The 25331-nt window shown below is 40.0% G+C and overlaps 1 protein-coding gene across 1 annotated transcript; it reads left to right on the forward strand.

Moving 5' to 3' along the window:
• The first annotated feature begins 292 nt into the window (after positions 1–292).
• Positions 293–24049, forward strand: LOC139739532 (proton-coupled folate transporter-like). The gene is made up of 7 exons (XM_071650131.1): positions 293–425; positions 6234–7178; positions 10883–11137; positions 13558–13641; positions 15707–15863; positions 18558–18610; positions 22396–24049. The coding sequence occupies exons 2-7, from the start codon at positions 6308–6310 to the stop codon at positions 22539–22541; spliced, it is 1566 nt and encodes a 521-aa protein (XP_071506232.1). The 5' UTR covers positions 293–425; positions 6234–6307; the 3' UTR covers positions 22542–24049.
• Positions 24050–25331: the final 1282 nt, after the last annotated feature.

Consider the following 25331-nt stretch of genomic DNA (forward strand, 5'->3'; position numbering starts at 1 on the left):
AGTGGTCGCATACGGCAGGTGGTCGCTATGGACGGTGGTCGCTATAGACAAGTTTTGACTGCATTACCACTGCTCACCGTGTAGTAACATACTATTGTATACATGATAAAAGCCTGAGATGAAGGCTAGTACGAACATACAGCTCGATCAAAGTAGTAGCGTAGGGTCATTCCATCATCATCGTATGCACGTATCCGCCCAGCCTAGCCCTAGCGCATGTAGCCCACAGAACTCTTATGTAGCCCCCCTTGGCGCCCGCAGGTGAGAAACCCCGGTACTAGTACTCTTTCCCCTTGTCTTTTGAAAACATCATGAAAGTTCTGTGGTAGTCAAGAGAAGAAACGAGCGAAGGTTGTGATGTGTACAACCTGTACGAAAGCAGAAGAAGAAAACAAGTGCTTGTACCACTCAATCCATCTACAAATGTACGTACAGTGTACTAGTAGTAATACTGTAGTAGTGTTGTCGTATTAAACTCGTTAATAGCGAGATGTTTTAGCCGGGTGGCCGGATACGGGTCAGCTCCGCTGAGCTGAGGGCCGTCTATCGTCGATCGGCGGCCGGTAGGTGACGTGAGTGAGTGGAGTGAATTTTAGTGTAGGAGTTCCTACTCCCCACATTACTCTAGTATACCTTTGCAGGAAATGTGAATGAAAAGCAAAGATGACTAATTTCGCATGCGTATCGGTGGATCTCGGGGGAAGAACGTGAACAACAAAATACTGAGTAGTGAATTGTGCATTTGTGGCAATGCGCTTCGTATCTCAGTGTGACACCACATGTGTTATTCTGTTAAATTTATGGTGATGTTTGGTGAGTAGAATCATTTGTGTTTCAAATGTAACGTTACATCTAACGTTAGATAGAGCCCCATATTTTTTGCTGACCAGTGGCAGTGCCTGCCTGCGCCTGTGTTCATAACTAATTATGTAGCCTGTAGGCCCCTATTGGTAGGTAGTGTAGTGTAGGTATCTACGTTCATAAATCACAAGGGGTAGACTACGTCTAGTAATTTACTAGTAGAACCTCACAATATCTGATATGGACTTAGATTCTAATGTGTATACTTGTCTCTACAGACTACAGTGGCCCCGTGGGGGATTTCAAGTTTTGTGCTAGTGCTAACCGTTAGTGCAGTAGTGGCAGTGCTAACTAACAAATCTCAGCATTACTATAATATAGATCTAACTTGTTAGTTTCTAGTGACTATTTTAGCTCTGTAGACGTCTAGACAGATGATATCTGTCTCTTCATCACGTTGGACTTCTTATCTGACGTTGGGACATGTATGGTCAGATAAGATGCCCACCGTGGAGAGACAGATAGTCTAGTTCAGTTCGGGAAACCCACTCACAAGGGGGGCCCCTCCTTATAAGTAACCCGTCCCCCTTATAAGTAACCCCGTCCCCCTTATAAGTAACCCCCGGGGCACCCCTTATAAGGAGTCTCCACGCTTTTTTGCAATGCAACGCGAAAATGAAAGGACTGCGGCAATTCGCTTGATTATGTCCATAAAGCTTCACAAGTTTCCTAGTTACTCACGAAATTTGAGCAAAATCGGTTCGAGGCATCATATCTAAAATCATGGATTTAAATGCGATGTCAAACGACCCATGCGAATGCTGAAATGCGAGCGATTACTGGCCTGAGTGTCGCCAGGCGCGGCGGCGCGGCAATGCTTGAGTGCAGACGTGGCGCCACGTCTGCACTCAAGCATTGCCGCGCCGCCGCGCCTGGCGACACTCACGCCAGTAATCGCTCGCATTTCAGCATTCGCATGGGTCGTTTGACATCGCATTTAAATCCATGATTTTAGATATGATGCCTCAAACCGATTTTGCTCAAATTTCGTGAGTAACTAGGAAACTTGTGAAGCTTTATGGACATAATCAAGCGAATTGCCGCAGTCCTTTCATTTTCGCGTTGCATTGCAAAAAAGCGTGGAGACTCCTTATAAGGGGTGCCCCGGGGGTTACTTATAAGGGGGACGGGTTACTTATAAGGAGGGGCCCCCCTTGTGAGTGGGTTTCCCGAACTGAGTTGTAGGCCTATCATCAGTCTAAACTAACTTAAAGTTAACTGAATAATGTGTAGGCCTATATCTAACTGTTAGCACTGGCGATAAAACTGAACTTTTTGAAATCAGTCTGTGTTGGGAGGTTGACCTAAAAATTATGACATATATCTGGTTGCTGGTGCGAAGTGGTGGTGCTGGGCTCGGTGTTGAGTGTTGTCTGCTGAATGGAGATCCACCGTTTGTGTTGGCAATTTATGTGCTTTTTTGCCATTGGCTAACAGTAAACTAACGTTAACCAGTAGTAGCCCCTAGCGTAGGCCTAGGGATTGTCATCTTTGTTATTTAAACTTTAAGTTCAGTGCTGGTGTTAGCATTTTGCCCTTAGGTAAGAGACCCACATTCACTTCCATAGAAGACAGATATGCACTTTTTAGTTGCAAAGTTTGTGCTAATACAATGGTCGCCCAATGTACTCAAACACTGTATGTTAGACATGGCTACATAAATCTGAGCCTGGGCCTGGGAGCAAAATTAAGTTAGACCTTAGTTGTGTTTTAAAGAAGGGACAAATTTTGTGGCATTTTAATCTGTCAACTATTAAAGCAGTCAACGCTACAGCTTTTACTATTTGACTGGAGTCACGCATAATCACTTTTTTTTGTCATGCAATCGATAATTTTGATCGGTGTCACTTCATGAATCTGATTGTTGGTGTTGGAGCTCGATTTAAGGCAGTTGTTTTGGAGCTAGCACTAGCACCAAACTTGTAATCGCCCAGTGACTACAGGGCAAAATCGTGAAATCGGCCCCACCAGTGTGCGTGCATCCATGCATTAGCAAGCAAGGTTTGGTTAGGTTTCGGGTTAGGGTTAGGTAAGGGTTGTATTTATGGTTGAATTAGTCGAGGGCCATTATGAAGTCTTTCGGAGAATAAAAGGGAGAAAGAAAAGAAAGAACACAGGAAGAAAAGGAGAGAATGAAGGACGAAAGATGCCGTGGAATCTGTACACACACACACACACACACCAGTCGCAGCAGTCGTCAAAATTAAAAACCCCTACAATGAGTAAAATACCCTGTTTGCGGCAGGCTTTGTACAGGGTGTCTATTTGCGGCAAGGGCCATTTCATTCATTGATGAAAAGGCCCAATCAGGTGTGACTTCCCATAACACTTGAGAGTAACTCCTGCTTGTATTCTTAAGTGGGACTAAGCACACATGATGTTTATTACCTGTTTTATTGATGAATGAAAGTGCCCTTGCCAGAAATGTGCACCCTGCCGCATAATATAGGGTATTTTACTCTATGTTATAGTACATGAATGTCACATGCTTACAATTGTCAAGTGCTGGGAATCCCCAACAGGCTAAAGAATATTGTTACCACAATTGGTGTGGATGTAATTAGACAGAAAACTCTGTCCGGAGGAGTTTTTTTAAAATCATTTTTTGACATTTATGGCTCTCCGTAGTAGACAGACGGAAGCATGTCATGCATGTCACTATAGGGGGACTTTTAACCACTGTCCCTATGGAGAATTGGGTGAGATACATGTACCTCTCCTCCCTTGATTGCATTTAATTCACAGTCCTGATCGCAAATTCAAAATTATGTAGTAAATCAACATCTCAGGAATACAATGCACTCACCACCCGTTTTGAAATATCCAAGATATGGGTGAAAATTTCATTGGAAAACACACTTCTACCAGCCCGTCGATGCAATACCAATCATAACAGCTCTGCAACATATGAATCCGTAATAGCCAATTACATGTGATGTATGTGCAACGGGCATGGTCCCATAGGCCAATTAGAGCACGGCTCTTGTACAAAATACCGTAATATCAAGTGCCGACTTACAGCTAGCGAACGGTGGTGTTGCGTTATCGCCGATATAGATGCAAATTTCTACGTTGGAACATAGTTACTGTGAGCATTTCGATTGCACAATGTGGGAAAGTTGCCCTAAATATTGATGCATAATATGTCATGTCATGTCAAACTTGTTGAATGTAAAAATAAGCTGTGTGAAAATGGGGTTATGATAATGTTTGGTCCGCGTATGACAGCGGGCAGAGCAGCCCTAAAGGAGGCAGGAGGAGAGCCTTCGGTCTGTATAGGAGGGGATTCCGTGAAGCCAGACGCGGTCTCCGCGGAACATATCCCTGACGACCAGATACAGACCAACAGAAGGATATAATTTTAATACCTTTGCAGCATTCACGATAGTAAGTCTTGTCACAATGACACACACTCTTTCTGCTGTATCCAAAACCGCTGAGGCATTGCAAGGGTATCCACAGCTTGAAATGTGTAATCTTTTGTAAGTTCTTTTGCAGACTCTTCTCAAATAATATTTGGGGATGACATGCCACTATGAAAAACAAAACATTCTGTTTGTGCACAGAAACACCACATGTTGAATCTTTATACCATATAATATAACCAAGAGGTACAGTTCAAGTTGTACATTTAATATACATTGTACAGAGTGCAGGGACCCAAAATTATTTTCTTTCTGCCATTGACACTAACCCTAATACATAACCAACTAGATTACTACGTTTTTGCTCCCTACCTGAACCCCCCCCCCAAAAAAAAAACAAAACAAAACAAAAAAAACAAAAACAGAAGTTCTCTACATCCCCCGCAGTGTTCATGTGTGATTTTGAAGAGAGTTTTATATTGAACATGTTCCATAATATTTCAAGGGTTAAACAGGGTCACTCTTCCCAGTGGATTTCCACACTTACTGCATTTTTCATTGACATGCCATTGCTTGTCAAAGATGTTCTGCCATCACAGTAACCATCATTAGTGTGTGATGCTTTTTGTGAAAGCGGAATGCAGTCACGGAATATTCTTTTCAGACTAGGCACATATTTGTGCAGTCAATATTGACGTAAAATATCAATGGCTTTTTTTTTAAAGCAAACATTCAAACACAATATGGACATTGATTAGCGTAAGGGGAGATGTGAATTATGGAACTGCAAATAGGAAGTGAAATTAGATGTCACAAACATGCATATGATCTTGAAACTGCAGACATTCATAGAGTGAATCAATGTTGTCTGTCCATATGGTGTCTCATGGTATCAAACAGTTCAATTACGATTCAGCATTTCTATCATACAGTGGAGATTCTACAACTGGATATCGTCGCTTTTTTTTCCTGCATTAAAAGACAATCCACATACTGTACAAAGTAGAGTTATCAAAAGGGATGCACAAAAATGTGAACACATCTTGATACATTCTATAGTCTCGTCTACTTACGCTTTGTACATACATAGTACATTTTATGTTAATTGAAAAAAAAGGGGGGGGGGGTAATGGCATAGGGTAATGATTTATTATTAGCCTTCTCATCTAATTTTGCAGTCCCAAATAGGTAAGGCAATTATTGTTACACTTACGGAGCAACACCTCTACATGTTCAAGTTGACCAGTTAAAGTAGAGTTAACCCATTGAGGACGGACTGATTTTGCTACAACACGCATTTCCCATAGACACCTACCCGAGTATACACGGGACTTGTCCTCAACGGGTTAAGGGGAGAAAAAAGAATTAATTAGAAAATTGGACACAATTTTGGAATTTTAAAACTTTCACACATGCAGTAACTGACTGTAAAAAAAAAAAAGACTGACTCGTTTTATTCTAAGTTGTTATAATTGAAACACTAGCTGCAGGCTCAGTTTGATGATTTTATGAACGAATGTATAGAATTGTTTGATGTACCAACACAAGTCTGCTCTTAGAGACATTATCATAGTACAACTGATAAGAATGGTCCATTACTGCTATCCACACAACTGATTACTGGAAGTACACTTGTATGGCAAGGTCTAATGTGCAATGTGTACAACTAACAACCATGACACACGCTCACAAGAAAAGGATGTTCCCATTTGTAATATAAAGGATATAGAGTATCGATGTTGGTGTTTGATTGGGCATGGTTCACTGTGTCGTATGTACAGTTGTGCTTTGTGGCAGTATGATCAGCTACACTGACAGGACTCTTGTACTTGTAAATTGATTTGAGTTGTCAACAAGGGATATACTTTGGAGGGCTTAATGACAGAGAAAAGATAAAGAAGGTTCACAATTACAACCATTGATTGGAGTTATGTGCTGCGATGTCAATCACTTAAAATTCTTTAGCAGTTATTTTTAAATGGTGTTTCTTCTTTGTTGTGGTTGCAGACTTGTGTAGGAGCATATCAAGGGATACTCACATGGCGATGCATTCCAGATAGCATCAAAGAAGCACACCCAACATGGCCAATGCAGTGGTGAGGTACCTGCGGGCAGTGACTGTGGAACCAGTCCTGTTTCTCTTCATGCTGGGCTTCTTCATCCAGGGGCCCATACTTCAGCTGCTCATCATTCAGAAGGTGTGCCGGCTCACCTACGATGACACCGAGTGCAGCAACAAGACGGCGTTCCGCCAGATCGAGAACGACGTGGAGCGGGAGTCGACCCGATGGATCCTCTACTTCAACCTCTGCGCCAACCTGCCCGGTGCCATCATGGCCACCATCTTCGGTCCGCTCAGCGACAAGTTCGGCCGCAAGGTCATCATGGCGCTGCCCTCGGCAGGTGCGTGCGTGGCGGCCGTGAACTTCATCCTGAACTCCTTCTACATCGACTGGCCCGTGGAGACCTTGCTGCTCAGCGCGTTTGCCATGGGAATAACTGGCAACCTGGGAACCTTCTTCGTGTCTGTCGTCAGCTACATCACGGACATTACCGACCCCTCATCACGCATGAAGCGCCTGGGGCTCCTGGAGGCTATGGTCTACATCGGAGGGACAGTGGGACTTGTGGCAGGGGGCTGGATCCAGGAGTCTGTGGGCTTTGCCGCCGTCTTCATTCTGTATTTAATCCTTCACGTGACAATCCTCATATACGTGTTTACATACCTTAAGGAATCCCTGCCAGTGGAGGACAGGGTGGCACTAAACCAGAACGGCTCCGTGGACGGGGCAGAGGAACAAAGGACTAACGTAGCCAAGCAGTGCTGCGGTTACGTGGTGGACAGTTTCAAGCGGGCGATGTCTGTACTGTTCTTGAAACGGAAAGGATCAAGGAGGAAACATCTCATTCTGAATGCCATGATTTCAATAACAGGAGTGATTGCGCAAGCAGGTTAGTCAAGACTTACTTCTGTGTAAATTTGTCTTCTTTTGTTGTGAGCATAGTTATGGAAATACAAACCTAACAACTCATATTACATTTTGTTGTTATTTTGGATTTCCTTTGATGTACAAAAACCTTGGCAGTTGAAGTAGGTTTATGGACTAAACACAACATTAACACAGCTTCAGTGTAGAGCTGGTGCACACCCAGATTGGATGCATACAAATGTATACTTTGTAATGTATCCATACAAAGATTAAGTTTCAGTGAGGCCCAACAGACTTTGAAATCTATACATGGTATATATTGTGATTGAGTGTTCAGATGTGACCTATGACTGAAGTGACCCATAACAAACCATGTATGTACACATTGTGTACAACTGTATATGGGAAGGTCCCTACTGATAGGCATGACCCATGTATGCATGACTGGCATGCTCAAAGGGATGATATGACTGTAGAATTTCAATACTATTGTGTGACAGTGATGGTAATGGGTACAGCTGTATGTTGTGCTGCCGTACAAAGCTTGTGTACTTACTGTAACTGTATGAACAGGAAGCATGCTACAGTGTGTAACAAGTACCGTATGAAAAGGCAAGTGACGTACAGTACTGTTCCTTCATGTGAGGGCTTGCAGCCAATTAACAACCATGACCTGCATTCCCGCATAATGATCTCATATTCAGCTGCATGGGACGATGAAGAATTCTTAATACTACATCATGCTACGCTCATGTGACAAAACCGTAACCTCGGCTACAATGGCAACGTGGTTGTAATTTACTAAGCATGCCTCAAATGTGGACAGGCCATGAAATATTCAGTGTGCTCGTAGTTATTTTGCTGCATGATTGATACCGGTGACCTACAGTATGCGATATGTCCTGGTGATGGCATGAACTCCTGCAGGCCCAGGCTCATTCACATTTAATGAATCAGTCAACTTTTTTGGTTATAGTCGTGTCTTGTGTGTAATTCATGATAATGCTAATGACATCTGCTCATGCCAAGCAGAAAAGAATTGATGACAGATGTTATTTTCAATGTTTCGGACATTTTATTTCACTTCAGTGGGTGAACTTTTTATACCACTGGTCAAAATGACTATATAATAGACTTTTACATTAGGGGGATGATACAGTTTTGGTTTAGATGGGGCTACAGGTTTCCAACTTTTGTATGTGTATTTGTGAGTAAGAAACCTCTTTATATGAAAGAACATGTAATTCTTAGAGGAATTCACAGTTTACTTGATGAAAATTGGTCTGGAAATAACTGAGATATCAACAACAACAACAAATCGACCCTAATAAAATGCGACAGGCCATGACTTCTATTAGAATCTCTTTGTTTTACCTTGTTTTTTGATATCTCAGTCATTTCAAAACCCATTTTCATCAAATGAACATTCAATTCCCAGTAGAATTGTATGCCCTCTAACATTTCATGAAGTGGTTTCTAAATATGTCACAAAACATGATTCCTCACCTCAACCAATACTACGCCATCCCTTTAATGTCTGTCTCCCGTATGTGCGATGCAATATCATTATTCATTTACATGTAACAGAGATTCCTTGCACAAAACAGCCTTACCGTACCTTATTAGTACTGTTGAAGTGGTGGCACTTTCGGGAACAATGACTTGTTCGTCAAAAGATGAAGAGACAGCTCTAGGGGGAAAAAAAAAGTATACTGTGTTGAGTCAGAGAAAGAAAGATATTCAGAGTGTCTGTTCGTTTTTACTTTTGTTTTGTACCAGGAAGCACTTGTCTTGTGTGGATTCAGTTTCTATCAAAGTACGATCTGTGTAAATATGTCCATGAAATGAGATATGAGAAATCTAGGTGCATTCATGCAGTTACAGTTTCACAGTTTGCACTCTACTAATGTGAAAGGTCCAATTTGATTTTGAAAAAAAATGTAACAAAGTGAAAAACTTTCTGGGTAATAAGTGCTCTGAAGGTTTATACTAACGGTGAACAAAATGCTCTGTTGCAATAGTCCAAGTCCTTCTGTTGATTTTTTTGAAAAAAAAATTATGATAATTCTTTTTGGTCTTGTATTTGTTTTGTTTTATTTTTTTAAGTGGGGGGGGGGGGGGGGGGGGTGTGGGCGGAGGGGCCAATGACGTTCTACATGTACATGTACACACATTTTACATGCATTTTTATTCATGATATTGATAATAAATATTGAGTTGTTCTTTTCCTTTTTTTGGGGGGGGGGGGTGGGGGGTGGGGGGAGGTATATCCACAGATAATTGTACTATCCGTGTTTGATTGTATGAATGTTCTAAACAGAATTTCTAAGTGAGTACCAGATACAGTGGCTATGAATTTTTAAAGGGATTTTGCAGAGATTGTTCTTTTGCAATGTAATGAACTACATGTATAGTAACAGTGAATGAGAGAGTGCTGTTATGTTCCTTTTATAAGTTTGACAGTATCACTTCCTGGAAGTACAAAAAACTCATGCAATTTGCTGGCATAGCATTATTGATAGAGCAGAGTATATTGCATTGTGTGTCTGAAACTAAAATTTATTCCTTTTGATTTGTGAAATGATTTCAAACATGATCTGTGGCTGTGAAGCAATAGAATAAGAGGGAGACAATTGTACTTTGGAAGGGATCATATAGTTTTGGTTGAGACCTAATTTCAGGTTTCTTACATTTTTTGGTGAGATAATGAGAAACCTCTTATGAAATATGAAAGAGCATGTAATTCTATGAGGAATTCAATGTTTATTTGATGAAAATGGTTTTGAAATGGCTGAGATATCCAAAAAAGAGCGATTCGAATAAAGTTTGGGACCCACACTTTATTACGATCGCTTTGTTTTACTTTGTTTTTGGACGTTTCAGTCATTCCAAACCTGATTTTCATCAAATAAACTTTGAATTCCTCTTAAAATGGTATGTTCTGTACTGTATAAGTGTTTTCTTGGTATCTCGCAAAAAGTTAAAAGCCTAATTCTCATCTCCACCAATACTGTACCTTCCCTTTAATATGTGCATTAATTCTCATGTTCATTGAAAAGAGACACATAAGCTCCTTCTCAGCTCTGAGTGCACATGCTTCATTTATCTTCTGTAAAGCTTTTCATTAGTCATGTCAGTCTCGCAGACAAGCTTTAGTATGCAAACTGGAAGTTATGATGTCTGTAAAAAATTAGAATATTATACCATTGTGACAATTGAGCACTACCATAAGGTACTTCAGGAAACTACAGAACTTGGATAATTTATTCATTCTTGTTGTATAATGCATGGTATGGAAGAGACATGTAGCAGTTAATCAATGTGTGACTTGCCTGCACATATGAATAGCTCAAATCCAAATTTGGCTATGTAATACAAATATAGATAATCATTCAAATGACTGTTTAACGTAAATTAGATTAGTGTACATAACATCCCAATCAATGAAACATAAAAAATGATAGGATGTTTGTTGTTGTTTTTTTTCCTTTGAAATACTTGCTCATGGTCTTTTTCATGTTCAGTTATTCATTGGGTCTATGTGGCCACTGGGTTACCATAAAATCTTGTGTATTCGGCGCACTCATGTTATACGGCGTACCTCGACTTTTGGAATTGGGAAGAAGGGGGGAAAAAAACTAACAAAAATCTTGAATGCATGTACCGGTATTGACAGATTTATAATATCTCTGTGTCTGATGTCTTTGCTACATGTGTTCTTTAAAGGTGACATGGATCTGACCATCCTCTACACCAAGCATTCCCCCCTCAGCTGGCCCCCGTCCACAACGGGCATCTACCTTGCCCTCCGCACCATCATGAAGGGCGTGGCGCTGGTCTTCGTCATGCCCATCATCGCCAAACTGACCAACCATAGCACCCCGGACAGGGACATGGTGTGGGCAGAGCTGGGGCTGATATCCACCATAGCTGGCTACGTGACCATGGCTGTGGCAAAGTCCACAGGACTAATGATGTCTGGTAAGTGTAGACTAGAGCCTGTTCGGGCATTTATTTGCTTTACATATTTACATAATATATCATCAGTGTTGCCAGATGGAGCAGTGGTCACATATTTTCAAGGCCTGTCATTTTCATTTATGATGGTACAGTGCACTCCCGTTTCAACAAAAATGGTTATAACGGAATTCCAGTTACAGCAAAGTAAAAATTTAGGCCGCAACATTATCCACTCTGTGTATTTTTATTGTTTATTTGTTCGGTTATAACGAAATTTCGACATGCTGAAAGAAAACTGCTGGTTGCGAGGACTTCTTTATAACAGGAGTCCACTGTAGTTGCCATAGTGTGTTGGCTCAGTCTTGATCCATCGTGGAATGTAAGAACGTGGATGGGGTTCTGTTATATGATGTCTTTATACAGAGCAGCGCAAGTGGAAAAAAAAAAGAATTCTCATGAAGATCTTGATATGCCTTTTACATTCAAAATATCTCCCTGTAACAGGATGCACACTTAAAGATACAGTTGAACCTCTCGTATCCGGACAAGTCGGGACCGGGGCTCATCCGGATAAGGGATTTGGCCGGATACGGGAGACTCAATGCTTTATACATGTACAACGCTTGTACATATACATACACATGTACTGCTGTAGCCCATTGTAGTACCACATGTAGTAATGTGTATACTGCAACCTTTTCATTATTACACTCAGTAACAGACCCCAAAATAGAGGTTCGTGTTTGCAAGAATGAAATCATTTTCTTTTATAAATTCTTGGGATGATTTACCTAAATAATTATTAAGAAATGTATCAAGTAGATCTTGAAAATAAACAGTACGAGTCGACGAAACTACGCTTCAAAATTTTGAGTGTTCAATATCATTTGTTGCTCAGCCATTGACTTGAAACAATGCATGTCTATCTAGTCATATCGACGGCTGTGTATGGGCCTATATGTGGCAATGCGATATGAGAGGACTCGAGCGCATAATCTGTCCATGTTCTTGCGATGATTTGGGGATGTTTGGGGATGTTAAAATGTCTGAAGGTAAGCAATTTGGATGGAAATTTGATGTAATGTATGTTTATCATGTTGGAAGTAATATGTAATTCATGTGTGTTTGTGTAGGAGTTCTCAAGGAGTTGGGAATCCCCTTTCCTCCTGTAATTATTTTTTAAAAAATTACGGCGAGATTGCGTCTGCATGATAGAGAGATCCGGAGAAAGGGAGGCCGTATAAGAGAGGTTCAACTGTAATAAAAAGTTTTGGTACCTCAAAAGTTTCCTTGAATTTCTTTGTCTTAGTTTGTGTTTCAGGTTAAAGTACCTTTCATGTAACTAACACTGTGAGACTTACTCGCCCCAAAGTGCTCTCATGTCTTAGTAATCATGCAATTAACTGCGACCAGCAGCCCCATACGCATAGCGTAATCGGGCTTCGCATTGTAGCATTCAGGATCATGACAGATTTAGTATCGCAGGGTAAATGTCAACTTAAAAATCCCAAAAATTCTTCAATTTGAAGACTTACCAATTAAGTTGAAGTATTGAAAACAGGCTTCGGGCAACGTTTGGTTCTGCCTATAGTCCCTTTCTGTTCGAATTGATGACTGAATGTGACTCGGTCGACAGAACCTTGGGAGAGCTACATACACTGAATACTACAACCAGTGCATGCGAATACATCACATGCGCACAAATTTCAAATCCATGAACGGATAAGATGTTTGTGTGCGCATGCGCTGGCCGTAGTACTCAGTATTCAGTGTATGTAGCTCTCCCAAGGTCCTCTCAACCGAGTCACATTCAGTCATCAATTCGAACAGAAAGGGACTATTGGCAGAACCAAACGTTGTTCAAAGCCTGTTTTCAATACTTCAAATTAATTGGTAAGTCTTCAAATCGAAGAAATTTTTGGATTTTAAGTTGACATTTACCCGCGATACTAATTCTGTCATGATCCTAAATGCTACAATGCGAAGCCCCATCAGGCTATGCGTATGGGGCTGCTGGTCGCAGTTAGCTATGCATACAATGGGCTGCACGCTGCTGGTCGCAGTCAGTGGTTTCGTACAATAGTTATCGACGCGGTACTGCGACGGCTCTGGTACGGGATCATTATTGCATGATTACTAAGACATGAGAGCACTTTGGGGCGAGTAATTCTCACAGACAACGTACTTTAACCTGAAACACAAACCAAGACAAGGAAATTCAGGGAAACTTCTGAGGTACCAAAACTTTTTATTATCTTTAACTTTTTTTCATTGCAGTATGTATTTATGACAGTATGATCGTGCCGCTGTAACTTATAACATTGATATGCACCATGCCGAGTCCTTTTACCTACAGCTGTATACTCGTGCCTGAATCACCATCCATAATTAGGATTGCATAATCACCATCACCCTCTATGTTTTTTCTTACATCCTTGTAGTGTCGGTTATCGGCTGCCTCTTTGGACTGACGAGGGCAGTGCAGGGCTCCATAGCAACCAGACTTGTGGAGTCCACAGAATTTGGTGAGTTTGGGATTGCCAATACATGTCTCTAGTTTTAAAAAAAAAAAAAAAAAAATGCATGCAGGAATGTCCAGTAGGTTTGACATAGGATGTGTATTGTGGAGCAGCCATGGCAGGTGATGATGATGATGATAAAGATGATGATAATGTGTTGATATGATAGTGATGATGCTGATGGTGATGTGATGATAGTGGAGATGATGATGTTGGTGATACGATTTGACATGACAATGATATTATATATACATGTATACATGTATTAAGTATCATCCTTTTTCAAACGAAAATTAGCAATTTCTAACTCTGGAGAAGACAAACATTGCAATTCTGCCATGGGTGGCAATATTCTTTTTGTGAGCTGGTGCTATAGTGAATCAGTTTACTCACAAAATGAATGTATTGAAAAAGACCCCAAAATATATAGTGTACATACAGTGTCTTGTTCAAGTACTAATTGTGGTACATCTATTTAAGGACAAGGAGTGCGAGATATTTGTACTTCAGGGTACAGTGTACTTGCTCTTTCGTTAGTCTCGTGAAGTTTGCTGGTACATGTATGTGCCCAGTTGTTGGTGACCTTTTGACGAGACACAATTGCTGAGTGCTTTTTTTACTAAAATGTGCCCTCATTTTAATATCTGTGGAGTGCATACCCATCTATTCAGTTCTGCATCTGCTGACTTAGCTTCCTGCCAGTATGTACATTGTAGCCTTCGTTAAAGTCCCTCTCGCTGTATTGTTTGCAAGGGAAGGGAGCAGAGGGTGGTCATGCCAGACAAAATCAAGCCACCAGCAAGAGGCAAGCCCCAAGAAAGAGGGCATTGGTGACACATGTCTGAATTTTTCTACAAGCCCTTAAGTACTGAATTTTGCTACCAGTGTTTGGTAACAATAAGCACAGCCAATTAGCAGAGCTCTGTTCAAAGAAGCTGGTGAATATGCGAATTTTATGTTTTACACTGATGCCAACTGGCAAATGTAGCAATTCCACTGGTTGAAATTACAATTTGGATATTAAGTAGGAGCAGTGCGCTGGTTTAGTAAGCTTTCTCCCCAGTTCGTGAATACCCTATAGTACTAATCACATCTGTATACCTCTAAAAGATCTTCTTCTAGATGTGCTTGAGCTTTTGTGTGCAACTGTCATTACAAATGATAGCATGAGGGCTTTGAAAAAGGCTACTCAGTACTGCTCTCTCTATGCAATAGATTTTATGAAATGCACTGAACAAAATGGATGTCTTATCTGAGACTAAGTAGCTACACAAGGATGGGTATGTTAAACTTTGATGTAAGTGTATGAGGTATCAAGAAAGATTCTTTTTGCCATCATATGAAAACAGTAATCCTCAAAAGAAATAGAATATCCAGAGCAAATTGGTGGCATGCCAAACTCAGCTGTTTTTAAACAAGATACTTTCTTTTCTCTACATGACTTGTGATAACTTCTAAAAAACAAAATCCACCCCTGTTTGTGTATTAGCAATCTAAGATTCAACATGAAATTAAAGACAAGAATACAATAATTCTTCATCTCATGTATGAACTTCTCCTTGTCATTTTTGTCTTCTCAATTTGAACTCAAATAATATATACGAAACGAAAAAAAGAAGAAGAATATTTGCAGTGCTGTTAACTCATTTTGATATGATAGGTCTGATGGATGTGGATACATCACTGATCTCTATAGGAACTATCTGGATATCTCATTAGCCAATCGCTTTGAAGCCACCTTGCAGCCATCTTTATCACAGACATCGCCCATATACACTTGTGTACGGAGCTAACGGCATCTGGGTTTTTTGGTGATAATTCTGCTGGAAAATGTGTGCATGTGGGCACGAGTGTTCATGGTAACATGGTAGTGCAGCGGCTTTAATCGTCGGTACAGCGTGAATAGGCCAATGAGATATCCAGATACTCCTGTAGAGATCAGTGAGAAACACCTGATGCATGTCTGAAAGTGTAGACTAATCTATGTAGGGATCATCTTGTTTGACTACTAAGTGTGCCATGTTCTTCTCATTGCCTCTTTTCCCACATGTACACATGTACCTATGTGCAGGTGCCATGTTCGCCTGCTCTTCCCTGGTCGAAGCCTCATGCCTCATGCTCGGCTCCATCTTCTTCAATAACCTGTACCGTGCCACGCTAGACTTCTGGCCAGGCTTTTCGTTCCTCGTCATGTCTCTGCTTGCAATAGTCAGCCTTATATTTGCAGTGTGAGTATGGTCATTCTGCATCAAAGAATAGAATACAAAAACAAAAAACAAACAAACAAACATTAAACAAACATGCAAAGCCAAATACCAGTTTATACTGTGTGATAACAGATAGTGTGAAGATTGAACTGTTTTAAAAAACTCATTATTACTATTACTATTTCATACTGAAGAGCTGGAAGAAACGGTGACCATTACAAGAGCAAGTGTAGCATTTCTTGACATTTTTAAATTGTACTCGCTGAATGCATGCATAGGAGAGCTGTTTACATTAAAACAACATTTTTTGTTGCCTTAATACACAAGCTTTTCAAAATGAAACTCTGAAGTTTGGAGCTATTACCGTCTAAGATGTTCAGTACTTTCTAAATAATTGTCTTAAAGAGCAAAACGTGAAGAATATATCTTAGAGGAGTTCAATGATATATATTTGTTAAAGCGATACCGAAGCTCTCAAAACTGTGTACTAATAGCATTATAATCAGGCTGATGCATAGGGCCCTATCAATTGTAGAAACTTGAAAAGCAACTATTCTTGTCAGATTTTGTATAGTCATCTCAATATAGAGTTTGACATGGATCAGCTAAGCCCTTGCTTTGAACTTGTAAGGGAAAAGAATAATGTATGAGTGATCAAAAGGCCTGAGCCTTAGCATGGTACCATCATCATATATCCAGGAATTCTGTAAAAACTGGTCTTACTACGTAGGCCTCAGAGCTAGTGTCACTCTCCTTTGAAATCTCTCTGCATGTGGGTCATGCTCATGCACATTCATAAGCTCCAAGTGGTTCGCGGTGCAAAGGCCTGAGCCTAAGCCATTTAGTAATGCAAATGGCATTACCTATCATGCTTCCATACACTTATTTAGTGTCATGCCCCTAACCGTGATGCAAAGGAGGAGAAAAAACAAAACAAAAACATTCAGGTTGGTTGCTCTCACCAGAAACTATGGCAGCAATGAAGGCTTAATTGGGGCTCGGCATATATGCACTCAGCTATAATTACATGTGTTATCTACTACAGGAGGGCAATTAATTAGGTTCAATCTAAAACTCCGTGTAAGAGGGATTATGCAGTGTAACAGAGGTGTTTGTTCTCAGCTTTGTCCCATATATGGGGGAATTAATTAGGTATATAATCTAAAACTGTGGAAGGGATCGTGCAGTGCAAGAGAGGTGTGCATTTACAACCTTGTCCACTCTGTTGGGGAATTAAAATTACCACGGTAGGTTCAATTAATGTAGAACTCCATGGGAAGGAATTTTGAAGTGAAGTAGAGGTGCTTGTTGTAGAATGTCGGTACGTGGTCAACAGCTCCAGATGGTCGGAGACAAATGGTAGCATTGTGCATCATCTGATTGCAAGAGTGGTTTCCTCTGATCAAGTTCTGCCAAATGTCCTTTTTTCAAAGCTCTTCCCCTTTTCTCCATTTGTCAGACTGTGTGTCAGTCTGTCAGTCAGCCTATCTGTCTGTCTGTCTGTCTCTTCCTTCTCTCCCTCTCTCTCATTTTTTTCCCTCTGTGATCACATCACATTTGGGGAGTAAATTGTAAAATTCAGACAAATTTTGCAGACTGGAAAGAAAAGGATTAGTTTTAGACAGCCACCTTTTATGAAGGGTTTACCAGCCCTTCCTGACCTAGTACTGACACTGAGATGTACTGTATATGAAGTTTTTCTTTGCACAATGTTATATGGGCATCTCACTATAGCCATCTCAGTTGTGTTCTTCTGACTGCCATTGTGTGGAAAACTTTAGTAATTTGTTTTATGCATGAAAATTGCTAATTTCACATTTTCTCAACTGAATCACATTCCTTGTACCCCATGGGTAAAGGTCATAATCCCCAGAAGGACACCAGTGATGTTTAGCTGATGATGGTACAATTCTAAGTTTGAGGGGCAACCTCCGAATGCCACATAAAGTGGATGCAGTGGACTTATCAAAGTTTTAATGTGAACAAACTTGTTTGCCTGATTTCACTCGAGTTCCGTGAGAGATATATTGCTACTGTCACAAGGCATGTTATCATCGTCTTTTTAGTGGATTTTTCTATTGCAGACCCCCAATGGCGCATTTCATAATGTTTCCATAAAGGACAAGTCCACCTTCGTATACATTAGGATTGAGAGAATGCAGCAATATTAGAACACATCAGTGAAAGTTTGAGGAAAATCGGACAATCCGTTCAAAAGTTATGAATATTTTGAGTATCTGCACAGTCACTGCTGGATTAGAAGACTACTACAGTGTATGATGTCACATGCGTACAACTACACGGGTGTATGTAAGGAAAATAAAAAGAGAATTTCACAAAACTTTACTTCTTGAATAAAGTGCACATTTCTTCGACTTGCTACTGACGTGTGTTAAGGGTAATATTATTCCCCCTGCCTTCTGAAAGATAGAAGTCGAGTGTTCTTTTGTTATGCGAGAAAAACGGAAATATGTTGAATTTTCTTTATTCTTTCTTTATATCGTTGTACTCATGTGACATCACAAGCTTACTTAGTCTTTTCATCCAGCCGTGACTGAGCAGAAACTTCTAAAATTCATAACTTTTGAACGGATTGTCCGATTTTCCTCAAACTCTCACTGATGTGTTCTACTAATATTGCTGCATTCACTCAACCCACATGTCTATGAAGGTGAACTTGTCCTTTAACTTTTGTTTTCATTCTACTCCCAACAGATATCTCCAGTATGACATGAAATCTGATTGGTCGGAAGAGTATCAAGAAAAGGGTGAGTCATAAATAGTTGACCTATACAGACTGAACAAGTTTATATCAGGAATGGGGTATATGTGTGTATTAAAGCGTTATTTGTATTTCAAATGAAATGGTCTTCATGTGTGTATAAATTACTGTAGGAGAGTAGATACCTGTGTTGGGCGAAATATTTAAAGACTTGCCATGGAAATGGTTTGTGGCATAGACATTGTTTATTCCAACAGATATCTTGAATAAGTATTGATAACAATGATAAGAACATTCAATATGAATAAGCATTGTAAATATGATAACAATACCTGTTTTGTGGTGTACATTCCACAGTCTCTCGATCCACAGAATGGGCCTAAAAAACTTATTATTCCAGCTGTAAGTGTAATGCAAGTCCTAGTATTTTTGGTTAATTTGTCTGGATTTGCTGGTCTAATTTAAAGGTCTTTCTGTACTATTAAATACAATGTTCATTGTCTCACAAACTCTATGCATATTTTGAAAAGAATGTATGTACCGCAACAGTATGGACCTTCATCCAATTACAGTGTATATAGTTAGGTGATACGCTATCAGCGTATCACCTATTGTGATTGTCAAAATCTCTCTTTATTTCTTTTTATTCTTCTTTCTTTCTGGACAATTTTGTGTCATCAATATCTCAAGAATGACATTACGGAATAACATGACATTTTCAGGGAACATGTCTCATGACAATATCTAGCCACAATAAGGTTTTCATGACAGTAACATATCTATGACGTCGTCTAGGCGCCATTTTGTGATTTTTGGACCATGTTACATGATCGATCATAACTTCATAACTAAAGGTCATTTCTGTATCATTTTTTGTGGACATAAAGTTCAGGTCACGTTCTATCTTACTTCTTTTGATGCTAATTACCTAGGACATCATTAAGTGCGCGTAAGCGCGCGTCAAAATTTTAAAAGGCTCAAAACAACTTTCCAATGGGAAATCTCGAAGTTTCAGACAATTTTATGCGTTTCAAACAATTTTGCGCGTGCGCGTCCGTCCGCGCATTTTCGCGCGCACAGCGCGTCAGCAACATGAAAATACACTTTTTTTGACAGATTTGGATTCCTGATACTTTGAGCAACAATATCCATTGATTTCTAATCGATTCCTACAAATAACAAAGCAATGCACTTGCGTCAAAGTTCAAATTTCGCGTGCGCGTCTATGTGCAAATATAGTGAAAAAACATGTCTTTGTTTATTTCGCCATAGCTCTTTAAAACGTCAGGTGACCCTATGTTTTTATTGCATATTACAAAAGCATATAAATTGGACATGACGTTTCAAGTATCATTATTTCCATAATTACATTATGACGTCATCATATCGTCATCTGAAATCAAAAAAGTGGAATTAATTTTTTTGAGGTACTGTTTCTGACATTCATTTGCTCGTATCTCTGTTGTTTAAGCTCAATATTATCCCAAATTCAGATATGTTGTACTTTGAACATTTGCCTTTCAAGTCCATGTCATGGTTTTGAAATTTGATGACGTCATCATGCTTTAAATTGTGTTTAAAGGTAAAGACGCAAAATCGGACAAGTTTACGTGTTATGTCTATGGGAGGTGATTTTTTTAGAAACCATGCATTGACTTGACAACGTTTAAGCACCTTTATCTCAGCTGATTTTGCTTCATTTCCTCTGAAACTTATTTATGTTGTAGCTGTGACAATAAGCTGCAGTAATCATGCATTTTATTCTTTGAAATCTCCTCATGAGGTTGACAATTTTGCAATTTAAAACTGAAAATGAGAATGGAATGCGGACCAAACGATTCCTGATTCATCTTTCACGTACATAAGCTTACGTTCCTCTAATTTTCTCGTCGAGACGTATGGTCGAGTGGTTAGAGGCGTCGTCTTAGAAACGTGAGGTTGCACACGTACGGGTTCGATCCTCACAAGAGCACGAAAGAAAATAATATATTTTTTTTACTTTTTTTCTTCAATAGAGTACTACACCTTCGTCCATGTAGAAATCACGTTTGCATGTAAACACACCTATACGCACACACTCACACAGTATACCTTTGTTTTGCGTTGGAGACTGCATTACTTCGACTGCTGCAAAATTATAGTTTTGCAGGTTGGGCTTTTCAAACTGATATAGTATACTGTCACAACATGAAATTTGTTCATATTAATTCAGTAACACAATGTAGTCGTGGTTACTTTGTGCTGATTTATACATGTAACAAGCTATACATTGTAAAAAAGGTATTCAGTCTTCTGTATTGATGATTATTTGTCAATTAGTGGTTTTTGTGGAGTTTCAGATAGTGATAAAAAGTATGGATGATAAGTGCAGCGATAATTCCTATAGTTAGTTCAAAGCTGTGTTACAGATGTTTGATACATACATTTAGCATTGTGTGTGTGTATATACGTGTGTATACAGGTTGGCCATATGACACATGCTAGACAATTACTCTTAATTGATTAGCAAACGTGATCAGCTATGGAACTGAATATGGTACTAATGTATGATGTTAATGATTCTGATTAAACTGTGACGAGTTTAAAGGGATAGCGTAACTGTGTGTAAAAATAAGGCAATTATAAGGATATTTTAGGGCAATTTGATAACCATGCCTATAATAATTTCATACAGGTACTAATGCCTGCCTCATATTCAAATGATAGATCGTCATGTCAATAGCAAACTGACAACGTACGATGAATGTGTTATATATTGAACAACTGTCTTTCAAGTCCATAACGTTCCCCATATTTTCCCGTCGAGACGTGTCGCCGAGTGGTTAAAGGCGATGTCTCAGAGACGTGAGGTTGCGGGTTCGAACCCCACAAGATCACGAAACAAAATAATTAGCTACTTTACTGTTTTTTTTTCTTCAATTTTGTATTACATATTCGTCCATGTAGAAATCACGTTCGTATATAAACGCACCTATACACACACACAGACACACACACACGCCATATCCCTCTTTTTTGTGTGTTGGAGACCACATTGCTTCGACTGCAGCAACATTTTGCAGGTTGACTTTGTCAAACCGATCATAGTATGTAATGACGACGACTGAGGTGTTGTACTTTGAACAATTTTCTTTCAAGACCATGTCATTGTTTTGTAATTTGATGACGTCATTACACTGAAAATTGTGATTAAAGGCAAGGTATCAAAACCAGCCGATTATAGGTTTTATGTCTGCGGGACGTATTTTTCCCAAGTTGCCAGAAATGGCATAGCGACCTCAGTCGTTACAAGGCCGCTTTTCCGTCTAGCAATGCAATAGATGTTCACACGGCCACGTTAGTTGAGTGGGCATTGACTTTCCCCCCGTTATATCTATACATTGTTGTTGTTTTTTTGTCTTACCATTTCCGTGGATGACCCGTGGTCGAGTGGTTACAGATACGGTTTCGCATGCACGCTCAATATAACTTCAAGGTGCCTATATCACATTCTTTTCTTTGTCGATCACAGATGACTGTCATCTCATGACCACAAGCGTATCACCTAACTCGTCCTCAATGTGACGAGTTTTCATGTCTCGTTTTTGTATGTGTTTGTACATTTTGACAAATAAGCATGATACTTTTTTACATGTTTTACTCCAAGTATTTTATTTGGTCAAGTGAACAACTAAATGGCATAAATGTAGATATTCATGCATTAGTTAATGTTGGTAGAAAATCAAAATATCGGAGCAATAATCACTTTGCATGATGAAAACTCATTCAATATTCATGTACACAAATTTGAATAGATAATTAACTTGTTTTCTTGTACACTGCATGTATCAGGAGATGGTGTTCGAAAATTACTGAACGACAATGAGACGGAGGATGACGACGAGGAAGTGGAGATAATCAACTTCGAGACAGTGAGGCTCGTCAACGGGCTCACCGCTTCCGCGACGGGTGCGGGGCAGGTGGAGACCAATGTGTGACCTGCCACGGCTTTCTGCCCGGATGAGATGCAGCAGCCTGCGTCAATGAATCAGGGTTAATTTCAGCAAGCTGTGGCATTGAGTATATTCCACGGAGGCTCTAATCTGAGCGGTACTTCTCCATCCATTTTCTGTGAGTGAAGATGTTTCTGCAAGATTCCTCAGTTCAGTAGGTGACCTCTCACTACCGTGATAACAATCTCCGAAACTTTGCTAGGAGTAGTTGCCTTGGAACTCTATAACTCGAGTTTTGTGTCAGAAGTACATGTACATACAACTGGGACCCCTTAGAAGACCAGCTAGAGAAGCTGAATGTGGGTTATCCAGCCATCTTGTCAGATGGAAATGAAACAAACAAAAAAGTGGTTAGCTCTGAACCATACATGAGTCTGTCTGTGTAAGTGGTCTAACATTTCTCTTCATTCATGTGCCAAATTTCTCTGTGTTTGGCCAACATTTGTCCTGGTTTTGGAAGCATTGATAATCAACAGGTGAATTTCAGGTGTGTGATCTCAACAAATTGAGTCAAAGTGTTGAGTCACACATTGAATGGTAATCCTGTAAGATTGAGTATAGGAAACAAGTGAACTCTGCTGTTGTGAATAATAGTGAAATTTCTGATGATGAGGAGATGTTAAGGCCCGGTCCCACTGGCCGATGGACACAAAACGTATGCAGAAAGGACACAGCGGACGAGCAAAATTTCGGGGATGGCTCCATCCGCTTTCATCCGCTCCAGAAATTGACAAAATTGGCGAAAATTGGCGAAAACAGAGCGGAAAAAGAACGGACATGGGTAGTATGTAGCGGTGATGTGAAACGGATGTTCATCGGAAGCCTGGCGGATGAAAGCGGACGGAAGTGGATGACAGCTCCGAAGGGGTTACCGGAGATAATTGGGAAACGGACGCATAGCGGAAAGAGCGGATGCAGAGTGGATGAAGCGGATGCATCACGTACGCCTAACGGAAACAAACACTTTGTCCGTTCTGAATACTTTATATACGAGATGCATACGCTTACATCCTTTCTATTTCCGTGCTATTAACGATGTATAGACGTGGCATGTACCATATCTTTCCTCCCTCTTTCCGTTTTGAGCTGCAGCGGATGTGAGTTGCAAGGATGCCCAGAGGATGCAGAGAGGATACAGGGGACGTTTAAGGGATGATAACGGATATACAACGTTTGTTGCTCGTATGTCAGGGATTAACATCGTACACGCCGGGAAGTTCATCCGTTCTAAAAGTTTTAAGCAGCTTAAAACTTCTTACGCGGATGAAATCACAGTGGACGGATGCTCGATGGATAGAGCGTATGAAACATGTATGCGATAAGTACACGGCGGATGCATAGCGTTTTCCAACGGATGGCAAGATTTTTTTTACGTTTTACATCGTCTTTGCATCCGTAAGTGCAGTGGGACCAGGCCTTAATCTGGGCCCTGTTTCACTAAACATGGGAACTGATATTGAGCCAAAAATGAAGCCGAAGTTGAGGCAGAATCAGATCAGATCAAATTGGGAAGGCACTAGATATTGTTCCCAAGTGCTTAGTGAAGCAGTTCCTAACTTCTGAGGACTTGATTAACCCAAAATTGTAACTAAGATCAGTTGAATTGAAAGTAGGATTGATTTCAGAGCTTTGTGAAACAGCTCCCATGTTACAAAGATATTTGTGTGGGCATGATGTGATAGTATTGGTTGAGGTGAGGATTCAGCTTTTAACGTTTTGCGAGGTATTTAGAAACCACTCTATGAAATGATAAAGAGCATACATTTCCAAGGGGAATTGAACGAATATCAGTCCATCATCTGTTTGTGGGTGGTGCCTCTGAAGCACGCACTCGTTGGGATGTACAAAAAAAGTGTACGTGTGCATTGTAACATCACAATCGTTAGCTCTCAGATGGCAGGCACTTTCCTCTATGTTGCGCATGCATAACAGTGACCCAATTTTTGAGAACTGAAATTACAAGATGTTTGGCCGCCAGTGTGGACGGATGATCAAACTTTGAGAACTTTGCGGTGTTTTGCCACTGTGACCACGGCTCGTATAAGATTTTGAGTTTATGGTATCCATCAGCCTGAATCTGTGGACATGTCTCGATAACACTCAGCTCCTCATACAGATACTTATTTCTTGCAGATTTTATGGCACTCGAAATCATAATTTCTTATCCTAACTTCCTTTAAATTTGGTGCTATACATTCAAGCAACAGAGATCATCCATTAGATTGTTGTTTGTCTCTTTGTTGTAAAAAGTATACAAAAAATTGTAGTTATTACCGTCATAGCAGTGTCACAATTTTTTTTTTAATATAGTGTATCTTATTCACTGTTGTACCCCTCAAGACAGAAATTACTTTTACTTGCTATGTGTACAGCATGAATAATGATCTCATTCTCGTAAGTTTAACGAACTGATGAATCATTCAGAATGATGTCAGTGTTAAATAGGAGAGGACCACATGTTCAAAGCCTATAGCCTTAGTTGTGTTCATGCATGAATAAGATTTGATTTGCATATAATACTGTGCTTACACAAGATGGAGATTTTGCAGCAAAAGCCAGTATTCAGTAATGGCAGCAGTATAACCATACTGTTGCCAGTTAACAGCTGAGGATGTTAGTGTGTGACTCATGATTTATGGGTGTGGCTTGACTGAACTAGGCCTTGGTTGTGTATTTTGTTGTTATTGTACAGAGTTTGTCCAGTGGAAAGAGTTTAAAGGATTCTATCTGAAAAGATTGGAGTTTTTTTAAAAAAAAATTCTGGATTGAGTGGTC

Source organism: Diadema antillarum, unplaced genomic scaffold (assembly GCF_040938485.1).
Source record: "Diadema antillarum isolate AM-2024a unplaced genomic scaffold, OU_Dant_1.0 seq00000803_RagTag, whole genome shotgun sequence".
Classification (NCBI taxonomy): domain Eukaryota; kingdom Metazoa; phylum Echinodermata; class Echinoidea; order Diadematoida; family Diadematidae; genus Diadema; species Diadema antillarum.